Raw genomic sequence first — 20,459 nt, 5'->3', positions numbered from 1 at the left:
ACTAAATGGACCAGCAGACAACAGCAAAGCAATATGCCCTCCCGTCTTCGAAGGGGGGCATAAAAATATAGTTAACACTAGTATATGCATTTCTTTGAGAATTAAGATATGTTTGTGAGCATTTTCAGTCGTTCAACTCTAGATTTTCAGACCCTGGGGATCAGACTACCTTAAGATTCATAAACCCTCTGCTCTCTTATATAAAATGTTGCTTGAACCTTATTGATTTTCCAAAATAAATGTATAAGTAAAATACAAACAACTATAACATAGCTTGCAGGGCAAAATTGGACAAAACACAGTCCAACTTGGCAAATCTATAAAGGAATAATAGACATTTATGTCATTAAGAGATATAAAAACAACGCAATAGCACATTTTATCTCCTTTTATTACTATATTCAAGTCTGTTTAAAAAGAATTCTTTTTGTCTCTGTTGAAAATTACAACAACAAAAAAATAACTTAAAATAAAAGGGGTATGAATGAAAAGTACCCTGTAAATCACTGATAATGAACAATAAATATATGGACAGCTATATGTGTAAACTTGTGAAACGAGACTTCTGTGGTAGAAAAATACATTGACGTTGTACCGGTACATACTGCCAGGAAAGCACAACAAAGTTAAATGAAAATTGTTCAGCATTTAAACATAAGCAATTTACCAAATAAAACTTTGTATGTACATAAAATCTAACATTAGGTGTCTTTAAGGTTGTATATTCAACTTAAAATAAAAGCTTTTAACTCATTTTCAAATGTCCATATTAACCAGTATCATAATGTACCGAAACAAAATAGTTCTCAATATTATGCAGAAGTTGAGCTTAAGGATAAGCACTATCACATGATATCCGATATCATTGTTCTTTACGTGTTGGGGCTAGCGGCTTTGGTGTGTTGCCTTCCTTCTGGTCAGAATTGCTTTCTGGTCCCTAATACTGACATCTGGTAGAGCTGAGATTACACTCTAGATGGTGTAAAAGTCAATAGATCAGAACAACGTAGCAATTGTCAACCAACTGTTGAGCATGTAGTGACTGACTCCAGTGGATGTGGACATGTTATCATCAGGTTGCCTGCTCAGCCATCAATACACCTTCTTCAATTGTTCATACATCAGGAAGAACTGAATACAAGTCAAGGTTAACAACAAAAGTTATATGTATCCAAGTTAGGCAAGTATTTGTAATAAGCTTTTTTTACAGTGTAAGCTTTTACTCTAGAGTTCAAATTGATCAGGTTCATATCAACCAGGCTTCATTGAAAATAACAAGCATGGGCATGATGGAAGCCTGTTAATGTTATTGAATAATTCATGTTTTTGTCATACTTTTCAATGTCTGCACATGTCCTTTTATTATTTTCTAGCTTATAATTTTCAGAGAGTGTGCCTTTAAATCTCTCGTAAAATAGTAGCCCTTACGGTTATATAAAGCAGTAACCACAATTCGCGAAAATTTTGTCCCATCAAAGGTGCTCAACTCTTTGATGTATACAATAAAAATTTGTAACAGTAAACATTGAATTTCCAAAGTTAATATTTTGATATTCTCATAATTTTGTAACAGAGTTAATATACTGTAGATGTAATGTACGCAGAGCAATTTTTCTCACAGATGGGTGAATTCAAATCATGGCAATTCAGAGAACACTGTATAATCTCTTACACAGAACTGTGACTGGGTGAATTTAAAACAGGGCAAAATTGTTTGCAATGTGTGAAAAGCAAATATAAGACTGGGCAAAAATAACCCTGTATATAGTACATGATGCAGTTTTATTTTCAAAGTACTGTACTTATTGTGACCATTTGCAAGTGAAATTGATGCTTTTTTGTGTATGCATTGACTTAACACCTTTGGTTGTGTGGGTCATGGATGATTGACCTTTAGAAAAAGGATACAATAACATTCCATGGGCCAAGTCGAACCCAGGTAGGACAAAAGCCTTTGTATAACGCACACGGTCCTTCTGTCTTAATAGTCTGAAAACATAAATACATAATAATTACATACACTGAAAGATAATAACAATATACTGTACATTTAGGGTGAATGTCACAAATCTGTGAGTTAGAAATACCTGAAAAAGACAGTCCATGGAAGATTTGTAAATTGGGAGAGCCTCAATACCGGATTTTAAAACTGAAGGCTTGTACCTTCTTTGGTTCATCATTCTTGTCTGAAAAAGAAAAGACAATATAAACAAACTAGTCACCTAAGATTCTAACAACATCAACACATAATTTATATCAGTGTTATACAAATTCAAATGTAAAGAAGCTTATTACAATATGCAAACATTTAAAAGGCTACACAGATTAGACAGAAATATTTTTATCTATTACATCTTCATTGTATACTACAAAATCAGCACTTATTATGAAACTACTGTACAGTAACTTTATTTCTGTACCAAGGTGCCAATTGAGCATTTGCATGTCCCTAATTTCCAAAAAATTCTGAGATGTCCTCTTCTTATATTGTCTATACAATTGTCACATTGTATTAATATCTTCTTTAATCGAAAAAAAAAATCATTTGTAGTATTGTTTGGGAAGTACTGTAATACAGAACATTAAGACTTGAGGATATTGATATTTACTGCTGCTTATGCTTCCAATTTTTCACTTACAAACCACAAGTTATTATTAATGATGATAAATAATCATGGGATGCTTAGTTTACCATGCAAATTCCAACAATTAATCTCGGTAGTTTGACAACCCCCTCACCTCAGTAATTTTACCATGAAAACTCTTTCAATAAGCTAGATGAAAAAATCTGAAGTAGATTTATCTAATTCCGCTTATTTAGTGTACATGTGTCATCATAGTTTTCCCATACTCGATATTTCGTAAAATGATAAACTTAAATTCAATATAAATTTTCAAACATGGTATGATACATTTTTTTTTGGCAAATTCCTAGAGTTGGGTATTGCGAGTGAAAACCATATTGCGATATATTGCAAACCACAATATTGTTATTATTAATAAATTCGAGCAAATGTTTGAAATGCTGTCAAGTTCAAAAACTATTTTAATTTATCTTTAAGTTTTAAAGGGGGATGCATTTATTGCACACATAATTATAACACTTTACTTTTAATCAAATACCAGCAAAATTCCCTTGGAACAAATATATTAACTTTTTTCATTTCTTTTTTTTTTTGGGGGGGGGGGGGGGGTCTTAATGAAGTAGCATGAAATGCTTTTCAGATTAAAACAATACATACTATATGAAAAAAAAATTATTGTGGTTACAGAATAAAATTAAAGCCAGAAAGAAATTGTGACCTATTTTCGTGCGTTTTGGTGTTTTAGTCTAACCTTTCACATTTATGACCATCAGAAGTGACCTATATATACTCTTTCAATAAGCTAGAAAGCAACACTACTTCACGTGAAAAAATGAACTTAAGGGTACTGAAGTATATATATTTTTTGACTGATTTTGATTTGCAATGACATAAATAATAAATCCCTGAATTCCGCTTATTTAGTGTATATAATTCATTTGTTTTTTAACATGACAAAATAGTTTTCCCACTACTTGGTAAACATTATTCAGAATTTAAATGTTCGAAAATGATAAATCCTTAAAAATTTCATCACGATGTTGATCGTGTAGATTCGATGCGAGATTTTGAGAACCACAGTACACTTTGTATACACCCTTTAGAAATGTTTTACATATTATAAATTCAATTTTTTCAAACATGGTATGATAGATTTTTTTTGGCAAATTCCGTAAGTATACAATTTTCCTTACTCAGAATCAGTGCATTAAAAAAGACTTCCCTTTTAAAATCTTAAACCCTAGTTATATTTTGAAATATTCTTAAATATAATATCCTTTTATAAATTTTCTATCATGAATAAAAATTAATTCCCATTATGGGCCCACAAACATGGAGAATCACATGAACATTGCATGGTGTGGTACATGTATCTGTCAATCAATATCTCTGAAATAGTTAGAGGCCTTACGATATAACTGCTTTAAGATATGTTGACATCCCTCTACTAAATTTTTCCTTGTAAATTCCTTGACATTTTACTTTTTACTAAATGTTTAAAGACTATAGGAAATAAAAATCATTTGATAGTTAATAATGATCTATAGACATCAATTCTCTTCATATCACAGGATATTCTAGTATGCACATCAATCTTCTAAATAGTGAAACAAATGCTCAATCTGAACACCATTGTACAAAATACCATAACCACAGAGAAAGGAGAAAGAATTACATAAAACTTTCAAATGATTCTATAAGAACACAAGTTCAGTGTTTGGGAAATAATGGTCAAGATGACATACGCATGACTTATGTAAACCCACTATGTAATGAAAGTGAGGGTGGGAAAGGGCGGCAACGCTCATTGTGCCCCTCCTTCACCCTGCTTCTTCCGCGTACAGTGGGGCAATCTGCTGTGATGTCGTCCATTTAGTCGACACTCTGCATCGGTCATATGTTGTAGCTTAGAGCACCTTGAAAACAATGAACCATCCAGCTAGATGAGTTAAGATATGTGGTCTAGCAGACTAGACCACATGCACAAGTATACAAGTTTACCAGTGTGGATACATTTTTTTGGTACATTTCAGTTCTTTGGGAGTATATACCATATTTGTATGTACTGATGTCTACCAATGTGTCACCTTATTAGCCACAAAAGTGAAATAAACAGGTACTTGTATTAGTAAGCACCTTGAAAGACAGTTTTCTCTTTCAAGGCAGCAAAAAATTATGCTTTTTAAGAGCGATTTTAAATTTAAAACAAACAAACTGTTTTTGGACACATTGGAGACATCAGTTAGGGAGGGGCTCCCTACAGTGCATTAGAACTTCTACTACTCCCCTACACTAGTTATCAAGTAACAAATTATAACAAAGTATTGGTTTAATTTTGTGATATTTTGATCAATATGTCTAGGGGAAATAAACAGCAATAATTGATATCAAATCTTGCTGATAACAACAATTTGAGATTTTAATTTAACAAGTAACAATTTCTTTAAATTAGGTAAATTTTTAAATTTAAGGAAATTTGGGGAAATCTAAGTTTAGGGTTATTCTAAAAATTAGTTCACGTAGACACATTGATCAAAAAGATTGCCAAATTTACACTGTATATATCATTCTATAATAAACATAGTAAATCTTTATATCAATGCAGACTTAGTTTGCAGTATATTACACTTTTCAAGAAATTCATTTATCAATATTATAAATTATAAGAACAATTTAAACATGGCGAAAAATGTGTCCAACACACTAACAACAGCCTCAACTCAGCATTAAATGATCTTGGAAGAACCCTAGCATCCTACAGATTAGGCCAATCCAACCTTTAGGGACAGGTAGTAGAAGAACCTATGCCAATCCCAAAGCAAGTAGATTAACCTATGTCCATTGGACCCTCGGCAAGACAAATTTCTCCTGTCACTTAACAATGCCACATTAAATCCAAACTTGGAACTTTTTTGTTGTCCCTTTTAAAAATACTGGAACAATTAGACAAGATATAAAGAACACTTCTTCAATATATGACAATGTGTTTTCATTATTTTTTCTTTTTCAAGAAAGCACCATAAGTTTTCATGAACACCAGTGTCCTCTAGCCAATAATAACATCCAATTGCAATGTTTAAATTTCCAATCAGAAAATCAAATCACTGATGCTTTTCAATTGTGTATGAGCAGATAGCATGGTAGGAGAAAAACAACTCAACTGCAACTAATGTGTGCTGGTGTGTGGACAAGTTTTTCACCATATACAAGTCAAAATGACCTAACACAAATTTAGATATGTTCATTAGCACTGCAGGGATTAATAGTCTGCCTTGATGATACACAATCAAGAGTAGTATTTAAGGCAAAAAAAAATTAATCAATAGTTTCTCAGGCACCGCCGCATCAGTTCAAAAACGGCCGCATTGATCATTTTTATTGACATATTGAGAAGGGCAATAACTCAATTTTCTATTTTTCCAACTTGTAAAAGAAAATCGAGTTATTCCCCTTTTCATAAATGCTAAGATATGCGTTTTTATTAGAAAAACAATATATTTCTTCTTAATTTACAGTATTTTATGAATTAACTTTTAAGTAAATTTTTAGAATAACATTATTAAAGTTGAATACATATTAAAACTAATTTCAGAGAACAAAAATTAAGAAAAAGTAGATATATTCATTTTATTGAACAAATGGCTTAAAAAAGGTGTAAAACTTGCTCAAAAAAAAAAAAAAAAAGGCCTGCCTGCCGCATTGAAATTTGAATTTTTTGGCCTGAGAAACAATTAATAAATTTTTTTTGGCCTAAAACATTCTTTTTAAAAAAGATAAAATGAAATATCTAACCAGATTTTAATCCAATGAATTAATTTTTTTTTTCAAAATGAAACAACTGATCCAATTTTAGAATAAGTAACTTTTTTTCACAACAAGAGCCTCAAAATTATGATTTTTTTTTTTTTTTTTTGATTTTTGTAAATAAATTATTCTAAAAAGCAATTTGTTACTATATAAACTGCAGCAAAAAATTTTTTGGCTAAAACATCATTGATATTAGTGTATCATCTAGACAAAAGAGTGGACCTGTGGTGGGCCAAAAAAAGGAGTGAAACATATAGTAAATACAGCGAGAGGTCTGCAACTGATTACCTTAACAACATCAATTGGTGTCGAAAATACAGCTCCTATCACACCAGCAATAAAACTGGCCCTGAAAAAAATATTAAAATTAAACCTAAATACTAATTCAATTTTTATTTACATTCAAATAAAAATTTCTGAAGAATTATATGGATGCATATTGCAACACAAAAACTTAAGCGATAAAAAAATCTTTAAATTTTTAAATTCAAGAAACAGTTGTTAACAATTCATTTTTGTAAATACAGTGGACCTTCAGATATCCGGACGCCAGATATCCGGACGCTTCACCTTCCGGACGATTTTTCTCGGGAACGGATTTTTTTAACGTAATTTTGACTCATTTATCCGGAATTCCGCGTTCCGTATCCGGACGGCTCTTTTTTACTACAAAATGTATTTTTACGTTATAATTTGGTTCATTTATCCGGACGGTAAATTTTAATTTGTACTTCCACTCTTGTCAACATTCACGCCTGAACTGAGTGATAATTGTTATCAAAACACTGGCCGGATTGATTGTTTTTACAAGACGATCAGCTGTGACCTGTTATGAATGACTTACGATGATTAGTCCACAGATTAAGCATGCTAAGTGGATATGATCATAATATACGAGAGATCGATACACAAATGAAAATAAACATTTAACAGTGTCGGTAACAGAAAACAATTTTCTATTCAGTTATTTGTTATCTGCGAGATATTTATAATTTTAGTACAGAGCTGGTTTTAAATATTTTTCTATTTATAGACGGGACGACATAGTTTCACAATCTCGTTGTCTACACATGTGCACATTGTGTAATTTTCATCTGTAGATTGGTGGCAGTTATCATCAAAAAAATAACCCTAAAACATTCAATCAAATTTGAATAATTTTAGACAATCATTGATTTCGCTTGGTAAGATTACTGCGTGAATATTTAGCGTGGATGAGTAATCATTCAAATTAAAATTAGACTCGAACTCGATACTGACAGCTCGCTTGGTTGTAATCAAAGCTGCAAATGAGAGAATTCGCTTGGCTATGTTCATCAATTTATAGGAAGTAGAAAATAAAAATAAGCTGGGTAATTAAAAATCTGCCCATATAAGCAGCGTTATATCCAATGTTTGTCATTCTGATCTCCAGCTACAACCATGTCTACACCGCCGGCAAAGAGAGCGCGAGTCGGCATTTCCGCCAGCTTTAAGAAAAAAAATCTGACAACGCAAAGTAGATCTTCCACGTTCTTCATTGCAAAATTTCAGGCAGTTTGTTATTGACGAAGAGAAAATTACCATTTAAAAATAATAAATTATTATTTCTATACGATAGTATTTATCTTTATTTATACATGTATATATAAGAGTTACAATACAAATACAGTATACCTGGAAGAGAAATCAATAGAATTCAGATATCCGGACGCTTCACTTATCCGGACAATTTGCTTGGGAACCAAAGCGTCCGGATAAATGAGGCTCCACTGTACCACAATGCGCATTTGGGCAGAGTATTTTAAGGGAATCTTAAGGTGATACTACTTACAGAAAATGAGTTGCCATGCAGTCCTCCATGTTCAGGTTAAGGAGCTGTAACTTGCTGATGTCATAGGCAGGTAGAATAACTCCGGCTACAATGGCCGCCCGCTGGGCAGTGGGACTGACGCCCTGTCAATCAGTACAAATACATCAGCAAAATACTCGCTTTTATCATTTTCTTATCAGATTTTTCATTATTTCTGATTATTTACTAAATATCAGGTTCATATACATCTAAAAATTGTTTTCCATTGCCATGGATCATGTGAAAATGAATATATTTTAATGGCTGTAATCTTTAACACAATAATAAAACTTTATACCCTCCAAAGGCCTGGAATTCCCTCCTGTTTGAAGATTTTGGTAAATGCTTGTGTAAAAGTTTCTCTGCTGCCATTTTCTGTCTGTGCTTGCATACGCACCTGTTAAGTAATGAGATAATTTGATACTTAATATGTGACTAAAAGCACAAACACTTTAAGTCTTTATTTTTTCCTCACTTTTAACTGATTTTTCCCCGATACTTTTCCTGAAGATTTATGTCTTTACCTTTCTCGTGTATTGAGGAAGTTTTCATTTGTACATTCATTAATACATTTTATTAAAAAAAATTGTTTTACATACAGATTGAAGAATGATGGATAATTCAATTATTACATGAGCTCTTCCAGTCTCTGACACACAAACACCATGTACCGTATAAGCAGAAATTTTAGCGAGGATTTAATTTTGGCATTATTAGTGAGGGTGTTGAGATCGCTAAAATTGAATATCGCTAAAAATCAATTAGCTTTTTATTTGTAATAGTTTCTTTAGTGAGCATTTTAAAATCGCTAAAATTACATTTCGCTAAAAATAGAATACCACTTTTTGAGGACAAATCGTTAAATTTGCCTCTCACTAAAATTTCCACTTATAAGGTATATGGAGTAACACAGTAAAAGTGCTGTTTTCCTGCATGTAATTGACTTGTTGTAGGATACAAACCTTGAGCACATCTGTGGGGTTAGATACGACACTTCCTACAACACCTGCTACCACTCCACACAGAACATTGATAGGTAAGGTCTCATCTGACAAACAAAGGGCTTCATTTGTATACTGACACGCAAAAGAAACGCAACAAACAGTAATCTACAAATGTTTGATTTTTTTATCTTATGATTTTCAAAAGCGAATAAAGTATGGCTAAACTCATTTTGCAGAACATCAGAGATTTTATAAAAATGTTAAATGTTTATCTGTTTACTTTACTAAGTAAAATATGACTGTTAAAACAATTCCAGCCATTCAAGTAAAACATGCAAGACTGCCCTAAATAACGATTGCAGCTTAACTTCTACGATACAATAGGTTCATTAATATCGAGATCTGAGCGAAGGAATAATTCTTTGACATTTCTAAATTCCCGTTTTTCAGATGATTAGGTCGAATTTTCTCTAACTTAGAGCAGTGTAGCCACCCCTGGACTTCCGGTACAAGGCCTGTCTTTAATGCATATGATACGTTAGACCCTGTTGAGGCGTAATGTAGTGAAATTTCGCATCAGCAACTCTCCATCACCTTTACATTGAAATTTTCCAGCTAGAGCAATGGAAATGTGTACACAGGCCATTTTCAAGTAGCCTTAGCATCGTTACGGGAAAAGGAAGGAGAGTTTATTTTTTGAAATATTGCTAAATTACTTATGATGAACAGTATAAAACCCTTAAAACTCCATAATATTGCCAAATGTTTTGTTCAACATGCAATTTTTGATTTCGGTTAAGCAGACACAAACTTGACTTCCGGTTATGGTATGGAAATCGTTCAAGCGTTAAATTACCGATGTTTACCAAATTGAAGATATTCATAATTTTAAGATACAAAATTTTTTACTTTACATAATTATTTCCCCCTAAAGTAGGGTGTTGCGTTTCTTTTGCGTGTCAGTATATAAACCAGTCTTTATGATTTTCTTCACAAATCAAGTCAAAATGTGAACATATCAATGACAAAAATAGATAAAGAAAGTACACATTTAGACTAAGAGCTCTAAAAACATTTCAACTTAGCAAATAAATATGCATACACATGTATGATTAAAATTTTTACTTATGCTAGCATCCATGTATATAAAATTTAAGTTTACTAAATACATTAGATACCTTTAGGATTTGGAACAACGAAGCCTTTTAACGAATAGTATACTCCAATCTTTATAGTTCCATAGGCTGATTGCCTGAACAATGCTGGAACCAACCTGTTAAAAAAATACATATAGGACACTTCAGATCTTTATATCATTTATATGGTATTATTGTATTTTCCTACATTTCACAAAATGTACATATCTTAATGGAAATGGAAACTGTACTCCTGGTGAGCTAATTTAATTCATAGATTCTTGGCATGTCGCCAGTTCCTACTTCTTTTTATTCAATTTAAAATAGCACTCTACACTTAAATGGAAAACAGCCAAGGAAACATTCTTTCCCTTATTAAAAATGTCTAAATTTGGTACGCAGTAACACATATATATTGAAAATGAGCCAACAGACATATATATATGTGTGCCAACTTTTCTGACCCAAATATATTGAACACCTCTCTTAAACTCTTTTGAATGGAACTTTACTCAAATTTGGGTAACTATTTATTTATGCAAAAGATTTTTGCACTGCAAAAATGAAAATACAGTTAAATTAATTGGCATATGCCCAGAATATAAACATACAAAGTACCTAAAACAAGGAAGAAAAAATAATGGGGAAGAATAAACAGTGGAAAAATCACCCTATACACACATTAATCAAATCTTAATGTTAGAGAGCCTGGATATTGATTCAATGTCCCTCACTACACATCCTTTACCCTGTAAAGTAGGAGAAAGGGGGAACAGATAAATTATACCCAGGATGAGAATAATTTGACTTAGGAGTTAGAAACTTAGTTCAAGGTCCATATTTGATTTAAGACTGTGTTGAGTTCAAGTATAAATAATGAGAGAAAGAAAATCTACTGACTAGCAATGTCTGACAAACTGATACATGTATATGCAAAATGACAAAACTAAACACTGAAAGGCATCCACAGAAAACTGCCCTAATAATTCAAGTTGAAATACACTTTACCCAGAATATAATGCCCTGATGCCCTCTTCAATATAAATGCGTTTGAGGGCGTGGGTCATGCCCCGATACTTGATCTCTTTAAGGCGGACATCTATTTTCTGGCCTTGCACTTGGAGGCGGGTTTTTGTTGTATCAATTGGAAATGTACCTACAAAAGAAACATCAAAAGATCTACATGAATTTTCTAGAAATGGAAATTGTAATTGGAGACCTTCCATTTAACATTTTCCTTCTAGGCTTTACACTTCTATAAACTAACTGCTCCTTAAGAATACACTTCATAATTATTCCTCAGTACTTCAAAGAATGTTACAAATATAGTAACCATACAGTATGCAACTTCAGCTTCATTTTTTAGTTTCCATTTCAACTGCCATTATTTAGAAGATTGGTAAGTGGCCTTTTAAGTTTTCTGTTAAGTGCTCATGAAAGCGCCAGCGAATAGAAACCAAGTAAGGTAAAACAGCTTACCACTTTCGGCAGCAACGGATGCAATTCCTCCATAAATAAACGGACGCCAATCGTTCATTCCTTCAAAAGCTAAGAAACTGAATGGGAAGTCTTCTTTTTCTTGTATCCAAATTATATTTCAAGAATCTGCAGAGATAAAATGAAATTTAATTTCTCTTCAAACTGATCATTTCCCTCCATTAATCTACCCAGATTTACAGATGAGTGCTACACCTCACTTCCTCAAGTCTAGACAACTGATCAGTGATTACAACATTCCTGACAAATTAAGCACATTAAATAAAATTTAAAAATATTTTTAGATAATCTTTATTACCTTTTTTGTACAGAAAGAAACCTTTTTGTAATGGGTTATTCTTTAAATATACTATTTTTTTAAACTTAACTTTGCAATATATGTATATCTCTTTTTTTTAATCCAAGACGTAAACTGTGATAAGATGATGGAAATTAATACATAATATGCAACATTTTTTTTAAAAACTTCCTTTGAAACTAAATGTGTAACTTGATTTTTTTTATATAGGCTAACTAATGAATATGGGCAAGCTATTTTAAAGGTCAAAAACTGATAATCTACTTAGTGGGAGCGTTCAGGAAAAGTACAGGTGAAATTACCGGTTGACCCTGGACTAAGCCTTAGCAGTGAATAAATCAGGTATACAACACACGTGTGCAAGTGAACACCTTTACTGTACTGATTATTTACATTGATAGGAATGAAAACTACACATTAATTGCTACTAACATCTCCTGTGTGCGACAGGCAATGCTTAAAGGAATCATTATTCATTAAATTTTAATTCATACAGTAAAAATTAATAACACTGTAGTTGCTATAAAAGTCACATAATCTGTACGCAACTGACTCCAATTGGCCAGGTTGGACATTTTAAAGAAAGGAATTGGGCAACAGTTTAAACAAATGAATATTGAAAAGGACATAATTTTTCATTGTATTAAGAACAAGATTTTGGATTATACAGCATCTGGATTAGACAAGTTTCACTGTATATACTAATATGGGCTTTTTTTGTTGTTTTTTTAATAAAAATTCCACATCTAGAACATTCTGAGACATTCTTCAAAATCTGTTTTTGTTTTACAGCAAATTTCTGCTTTATTTTCATGCATTAATTCATATATAATTTTAGATAAATCTTTCAGGGGTAATATATCCTTGTGGAACCATAATCTTTTCCTTTTCAAATAACACAGGACCCAGATCCTGTTTGGAAATGGAGCTTAAAGAAATTTATGATGCATCAAATTTCTCTGGTTACACACTGTAAGATCTAACGTATAACATGTATACATTAAATAGCAGTGTTGAGCATTTACGTGATCTTTTAACATCAGTTTACAATCTCTGTCAATGTGCCATAAATGAGATGAGAAATAATTCTCAAACACTGAATTCAATGATTAAATATCTAAACCCTTCAATGGATATGAAAAACACAATGTCTTGTACCAAGGAGGTATAGCATTCTTCTAACCAGTTATTGTGCATGTATTTGGCATTCCGCCAATACTGTATTTTTTGGCATTGTCTCATATAATCATTGTATTACTCTGTTTACCTCGTCCTTCTTGTTATGATATACGCAGATTAATTTTTATATTTTTAAATAATTTATATAAATTCATATCAATTTACTTCACAATCTGTAATATATTAGTCTTTAGTGTTGACCTTGGCAAGCATGTCCTTTTCACGTGATAAATCATGTTTTGTAAAAATGCTTTCGAAGACGCGACTCTTCCCGATTTTAAAAGAATTTACATAAAAATATACAAATTCATGAAGAAATAGAGTAGTAATTTTACTTACCACGGTTAACAACAAACACAAACTTTCCTGCTACAATATTTGTCCGTCTAACCCCGGCAATGTTGATGTTTAATTATTTCGGGCATGCGCATTCCTATGGTGAAATGTTCAAGACCGATTAGCTCACGTGTAGGAAATTTTTAACGGCCGCAGGAGTGGCCAGATAAATAACCGTATAAAATATTGCGTTTTTGTTAGACAGTGCTCATGGGGAAATGAGATGTTATTCTCAATTGTTAACTTATGAATTTTAACAAATAAATAAATAAATAACATTACAAACAATCAGTCAAAATTCACAAACGCAAAAAAATTAAAATCAACTCTAAACCTTTTTTGTGTTTAAATCTAATCGGCAATGCATCAAATTCTTTTGATATAATATATTTTGACACGAAATGACTTGATTTGGTTTACTTGGCCAAGAGAAATGCACGAAACATGCAGAACATCGTAACAAATAGTTAAAAATATACTGAATTTAGTGAGAGAACTCTTATATTAGCAGTTGGTGATGCAAATTATAGTGAGATATTTTTTGTGGAACGATTATTTTGGGGTTTACACGATTTTTTGCCATAGTGAAATAAGTGTAATAAATGATGAATGTCTTTAACATGTGTTTAAGTGTAATAAATACTATTTGTGAAAAAATGTCCCGGCAACAAGCCCTGAGGTTGAATATCCGGGGGGGGGGGGGCGTTGGTGTCCAAAAGTACCTGTGAAATTGTGTTAATTTGAACAAATAATCTTTAGCTCACCTCAACGAAGTTGGGGGGAGCTTATGTGATACCCTCGGCGTCGGCGTCCCATGTTAATAAGGTTAAGGTTTTTGGAGCATGCAGTTTTTCTTTTTAATTAAGTACTTCTACATGTTCTATGCCCTACATTGATCAGGTATTTTTACGTCGATTATATTTTGAGAATTCGGGTCAAAATGGTGTTGATTAATTTTTACGTTTCAAAATTTTGCGAATTACCACTGCTTTGTTTACATTTGTGACTGCGACTGGGAAAATGGGGCCAGATGAGTAAATTATCGAAATTTATTTTATTGTCTTTTCTAAATCACCATACTTTGAGTAACACAAATTCAAAATTTCAGGCGAATATCATTAAAAATGAAGAAGATACAGGCCCATGTATGCAGGCATCTTTCAGTCATATCGTAACGTCAGTGACGTTACCGTAACGTCGTAATTAGAAAATCAAACATATCTCAACATTTTCAGTCTACTGGTATACTAAGAACAATCTCTCCTTTTTCTTTAAATTCTTCTTAAAATTTTGCTTTGATATGATGAAAAAAAATGAATCATTAAATATACTGTTATTTTTACTTATTAGTTATTACATATGACTGTTGAAACAATTGAATTTGATTCAGAACACTGACTCATTATTCTTCCAGCACCAATGCCCAAAAAGAGAAAGGGAAGAAAAGATGCATAATGAAAAAAAAAATAATCCAACCATTTAATTTCAATAAAATAAACTCTAGAAACGTGAGACATACACAATAATTATTTAAAAGATAAATATGCAAATTGAAATTACATTCCAAAATAACAAGAAAATTATAATATGTAGTTGTGACAAAATACACCAGGAATCACAAAGAATATAGAATTACAGAGGTTCTTTGACAGCTGTACACATATTCAAAAAAAAAGATTAATAGCAGATCACTTTTTTTTTAAAACAGGCACTCTGAATATTGCAAACATGCAGATGGATAAAATGTACTGTTATGATTTTATAGATGCATGCATCTGTACTTTCTTAACATTATCAACAGTATTAAGTATAAAGATAAGAAATCAAATGGGGGGGGGGGAGTGTGAAAATGGTATCTTTTGAAATTTAAAAATCATTTTTGACAAAGTTTTGTAATATTTTTTGTTAAACTAAATATATCCAAAGTGCATTTGAAGAAAAATGTCACAGAGAAGATGCAAATATCAGTTAACAATTTTCATACTGTTACACATTTTTTAATAACTGATGAGATTGTAACACTAGTCATAGGACACAGCTTATGTGAACAGTTTGGTAAAAGTATCAATTCCAACAAATGTTGTAGAGCAATTAAAATTCGATGAACAGAAATGTACATCAAAGCAACACATTACAGGAAGTAATACAATAGGAACTACATGTATACATTTTACTTCTAATCTTTCTTACACACAATAACTCTCCCTTTCATCTAAGGAGAAGACTTTTCCTTTTCCCCAAGTGAGACGTAGAATGATCAGGTGAGTAAACTTTCACCTCTTTCTTTGGTACAAATGGTTTTGGACATGATGAGTCTTTAGCAGAGAGTGATAGACATTGTTCACGGATTTCCTCATAGAGGTACCATTGCCTTTTGGGCTCAAGACCAGATGCTGGGATTTCTTGAGGCAGAGGATCATTTACGTAGGGAAGGGTATTCTGATCTTTCAGGAGATTAACACACAAAGGCCCAATTACATCCTTACATTCAGCAATATTAATGCCAGGTGTCTCTGCACTTACTCACAAATGATGATAGCCTTGAATGTCTTTCAAGGGTTTGAAGGTACGACTTCAAGTCCCTAAACTGCACAGGTGTATGTGGATCTGACACTAGCTGAGGAATGTTATGGCCTCTGCGGGATGAATGACGGACTGTGTCTGCTATATCATTCATGGTTTCTGCTGTAGATGAACGCCATTTTACTTTCCGGACTCCAAAATTCCAGTCTGGATCAAATTTAGTGTGTCCTGCCACCATCATGGAATATTCCACAGTAGCATGGAGTCCTAATTGAAGGAAATACACTCTTTTAATTTAAATACAAATGCTACATTAAAGAAGAGTTTGCATTTCTTAGCTATCAAAACTTACATCATACATGCATGTAACACTTTGGGCATTGAACTTTCTGAATAACAAACAATGCTTTTACAAATCTTAATAATTAAAATCAAATATTTCTAATTTGATGTACACTTACCTACAAGAACTCTCCAGAGAGCAGACCATAAGAAAAAGTTGTTTTTGTTTTGCCCACTGCAGTTGTCAAAATGAATGTATGCTGTTTTTCTCCATATCCATGGTACTGAAAAAAGTGATGAACCATACTATTGACAGAATTAGTACCCTTCCCTGTGTTCTCAGCCTCATCAATCAAGTAGAACACTTGTTTTCCTGCCATTTAAGTAAAAACAAAAATTTTGATCAGAACTAAATAATTCAACCATTATTTAGCTTATATACATGCATTATGGCAAAAATAGAATGTGTAAAAATTTTGCTGCAACTATATTCAATAGAATTCGTAATATTAACTTAAATTATTTTATTCAGAATCAGTCCCATACATGTATTATTCTACATTTAAAAGCGTATCTTTACATACATGTATTTTAGATGTTTCATCAAATATTAGATTTCCAAATAAAGGGTAATTAATAAATTTCTTTTAAGAAATACATGTACACTTATTTCTGAATGAATTAAAGAACTAAGAAATATATCATGACTTATGAATTAAATACCTGAACCCTCGCAACATACACCAGACACATTGCATTTCTGGGGCGTCTTGAAAAATATTGGTCCCACTTGTTGGGCATGATGAGGAAAAGGCTCTTGTTGTGCATAGTCCCAGGAATAGTGCATTTCCATATCCATATCATTTGAGCATGGAGCACTTCCTTTAATGAAATATCATTCATGATCATTTGTGTGTATTGATAGTTACATGTATTCACAGTATATTTACAATTTCACGAACAAAGTTCATTACCGATAAATGCTAATTAACTGAAAGTATACCTTACTCTGTTACTTCTATCTATACACTAAAGAAAGAAAAAAAAATTGCAATAAAATTTTAACTAACCAGTTTGTTTACATTCCTCTGGTAAGGAAATTAATGCTTCCTTGCTGGGGGTACACTGGTGTCTGTAGTAGTCCCGTTGCTGTTTAGCTAGGGAAACATGCTGCGTGTAACTAGAAAGGATTTCTTCCTTTTCCTCATCATTCATATTAGAAACTGTCGACAGTTGATGAGAGAAATGCTGACAAAGCTGAAATAGGTCAGTACATGTTTCATGATTGTAAATGGACGCAACTCATGCCGGGTACCTGTAAAGTGCGAAACGAAACGAAACGAAACGAAATGTACCGAAACGAAACGAAATGTACCGAAACGAAACGAAACCTACCGAAACGAAACGAAATCAAGACGAAACGAAACGAAATCAAAACGAAACCCAACGAAACGAAACAAAACTATCACAAAATGTTTTTTTTTTTTTTTCAAATCAAGGTACATGTATATAATTATATATATGTAACTGCATGTGGACTTTTTTTTGCTTCAAATAAAATTTATATAGTTCAAGCACTTGTTAATATAAAATTTAAAAACCGATACATTAATTAGCTCCCTTCTCAGTCTAATGATGTATTTACATGTTTGCCAGCTGCAAATATGCATGAGCGTACTATGCATGTATAATTTCAATATGTGCAGTATTTTCTAATTTTTATATCTTACTCTTATTTTCAGTCCTTATTACAACATATCTATCAAAATTGATGTGTTACATGTTAAGGCTCGTTTATGTACGGGTCGAAATAAAGTCACTGTACTTTTGCATTGCGAATGTCTTAAAACATAGGATAAACCAGACACTTAGAGTATTTAGTATTCTATTCCGAGGTGTCTGGTTTTATCATTCAATTATACATATACATAACTCCAACCGAAATCTTGTGTATCCTTTCTACGTACATACGGTCCTATTCTATCGAGGTAATTTTCGTGGAAGAAATGAGTGGTTTGCAGTAAAGAGGCTCGACCAGAGACATCTAAAACGATTTAACTGACAAGAAAAAATTCTCTCGAAGCAAACGATGTCTTTTTTAAGTAGGTAAATTATTCAGTAAGATATTAACAAAATATGACATAGGCGTCGGAAGCGGGGTTAGGGTGGGGGTTAGCCCTCCACTTTTTTGCGAAGATATATATTATATAGGCATTGAAAATTGGGGTTTACCTTTTTTGTTGGTTAAGCCCCCCCCCCCACTTTTCAATTTCCTTCCGACGCCTATGTATGAGCTTGAAGCGAAACAACTGCCAGTGGTGCTTGAACTATATAAATTTCATATGAAGTAAAAATAGACCATATGTTTTGTTTCGTTTCGACAGGTTTCGTTTTGATTTCGTTTCGTATCGTCTTGATTTCGTTTCGTTTCGGTAGGTTTCGTTTCGTTTCGGTATATTTCGTTTCGTTTCGGCACATTTCGTTTCGTTTCAGTTCGTTTCGTTTCTATTTCGTTTCGCACTTTACAGGTACCCACTCATGCCAAGTTCCTTGAAATATCCTTAGGTGTATTTTTCTGAAGTTCATTTCTTCATCTAAAATCTCATAATTAGCATGAATGTCAGCAGTTGTCGTATCGGATGGAAGTAGAAGCACTTTCTCAGATTTGTAATTTGGTAGTTGGCCTGGTAGAGGTAGGGCATGGTCACGAGCATACTTAGTACTTAATGTTTTAATTCTGTCCCTGTCTGTCACTGATAAGCCTTACCACTGTTTCATGTGTTCTGGGTAAAAAAAAAACCATCTGTATCCAGAGATTTGGCAACTTTATGGAGTTTTTTCCCCTTTTCAACAGCATGTACAAAACAAAATTGAACAACACACTCTGCATCCATTGAAATAGTACTCTTGAAATGGTCTTTTTCGTTCTTTTTCTGTGTTTCTTTGACTGTGTGACAGAACCAGATCGCCTATGTGCAAGCATTTCAACTTTAATTATAGTGTCAAGTTCCTCCTAAGTACACTGTAAAAATGATCATGAAATACACATGCTGCATCAAAGTCAATTTTCGTGCTACATGGCTACATCATCGTCTCAATACATGGCATTCCAAAAAAAAAAACTTACACCCTCTTGTCTTGTGTCTTTCTAAAATTTGGAACTTCGTGTCGGTGACATTAACTTCATTCTGTATATGTAGGCCTACATTTCCATCATTGTTGTCATTGTCGCTTTCAGAATCAGAATCATAGTTTAAATCACCAAAATCACTCGTATCTGTCTGGCTGTCACTTGACAGATCACAAAACTGTCTGTCGCGCACGATAAATTTTGGAACAACAAGTTTAGAAAAATATAATTCATCCACACGCTCTATATCTTCTAAAAATTCATCATCTTGATAAATAACAATTTCTGATGGTAAACTTATCGATGTTGCTGTGGAAGTTTGGCTCATGTTTAGTGCAACTCCCTACATAACATTTCCAGTTTACATGTGACTTTCACTTTCAATCTGTTCTCAACCGGAAATGTAAAAACGTTTGCTGTTATCAATCGGCAATCCTCGGCTGACTCCGCTAAGCTCCATTCAAATGTGTTATGTGCGAGGTACGAGTCATCCGAGGAACTCCGAGTGTGCTGTTATGGACAGAGTTATTGCTCTTTAAAACCCGCGGTAAATTCAAAATAAAAAAAATATACCGTAATAAAATATATTGCAAAACATTACCACAATCTATTTTAATTTCATAATTAACATTTTAAAAATACGAGACAGACATATACCTTTTCAGAAACACGTGTACTGCATTTTTTTTTCTCGCGTTATTTTTTTTTCCGATTGTGACGCAATCGTTGAACTATCGCCGATTTCTCATTATGACGTGCGCCGCATCTGGCCCCTTTTTCCCAGTCGCAGTCACATTTTCTTATTGGTAATTTATTTTTAAGAAAAATGTTTTTGCAAATTTGCTAAAAATTATCTACAGCAAAAATTTCCAGATTTACGTATGCAAGATGCTTCTGTCTGCTGTGTTCTA

At 32.8% G+C, this 20,459-nt stretch overlaps 2 protein-coding genes across 2 annotated transcripts; both read right to left on the bottom strand.

Moving 5' to 3' along the window:
• Positions 1-373: 373 nt before the first annotated feature.
• LOC134228713 (kidney mitochondrial carrier protein 1-like) lies at positions 374-13,704 on the bottom strand. The gene is made up of 11 exons (XM_062710399.1): positions 13,617-13,704; positions 11,783-11,908; positions 11,312-11,459; positions 10,346-10,440; positions 9,186-9,271; positions 8,522-8,620; positions 8,206-8,327; positions 6,681-6,741; positions 2,088-2,186; positions 1,909-1,989; positions 374-1,131 (listed from the first exon to the last, which is right to left on the bottom strand). The coding sequence occupies exons 2-11, from the start codon at positions 11,838-11,840 to the stop codon at positions 1,093-1,095; spliced, it is 888 nt and encodes a 295-aa protein (XP_062566383.1). The 5' UTR covers positions 11,841-11,908; positions 13,617-13,704; the 3' UTR covers positions 374-1,092.
• A 1,865-nt stretch (positions 13,705-15,569) lies between these two features.
• LOC134228694 (uncharacterized) lies at positions 15,570-17,366 on the bottom strand. Its single transcript, XM_062710374.1, has 3 exons — positions 17,142-17,366; positions 16,598-16,702; positions 15,570-16,403 (listed from the first exon to the last, which is right to left on the bottom strand). The coding sequence occupies exons 1-3, from the start codon at positions 17,275-17,277 to the stop codon at positions 16,111-16,113; spliced, it is 534 nt and encodes a 177-aa protein (XP_062566358.1). The 5' UTR covers positions 17,278-17,366; the 3' UTR covers positions 15,570-16,110.
• Between the last annotated feature and the right edge of the window lie 3,093 nt (positions 17,367-20,459).

This window comes from Saccostrea cucullata, unplaced genomic scaffold, assembly GCF_032062105.1.
Source record: "Saccostrea cucullata isolate Sc308-1 unplaced genomic scaffold, CSIRO_AGI_Scuc_v1 ctg54, whole genome shotgun sequence".
NCBI lineage: Eukaryota > Metazoa > Mollusca > Bivalvia > Ostreida > Ostreidae > Saccostrea > Saccostrea cuccullata.
Note: the sequence above shows the minus strand (reverse complement) of the source record. Positions and strands in the feature narration are given on the sequence as shown.

Excerpts from the sequence above, each read along its gene's own strand:
- LOC134228694 (XM_062710374.1), bottom strand. The coding sequence starts at position 17,277 with ATGGATATGGAAATGCACTATTCCTGGGACTATGCACAACAAGAGCCT. Across the intron at positions 16,703-17,141 it reads TGTATGTTGCGAGGGTTCAG|TACCATGGATATGGAGAAAA; the intron begins GTATTTAATTCA and ends CACTTTTTTCAG. Across the intron at positions 16,404-16,597 it reads TCTCTGGAGAGTTCTTGTAG|GACTCCATGCTACTGTGGAA; the intron begins GTAAGTGTACAT and ends TCCTTCAATTAG.
- LOC134228713 (XM_062710399.1), bottom strand. The coding sequence starts at position 11,840 with ATGAACGATTGGCGTCCGTTTATTTATGGAGGAATTGCATCCGTTGCT. Across the intron at positions 11,460-11,782 it reads ATCCGTTGCTGCCGAAAGTG|GTACATTTCCAATTGATACA; the intron begins GTAAGCTGTTTT and ends TTTCTTTTGTAG. Across the intron at positions 2,187-6,680 it reads CACCAATTGATGTTGTTAAG|ACAAGAATGATGAACCAAAG; the intron begins GTAATCAGTTGC and ends TTTCTTTTTCAG.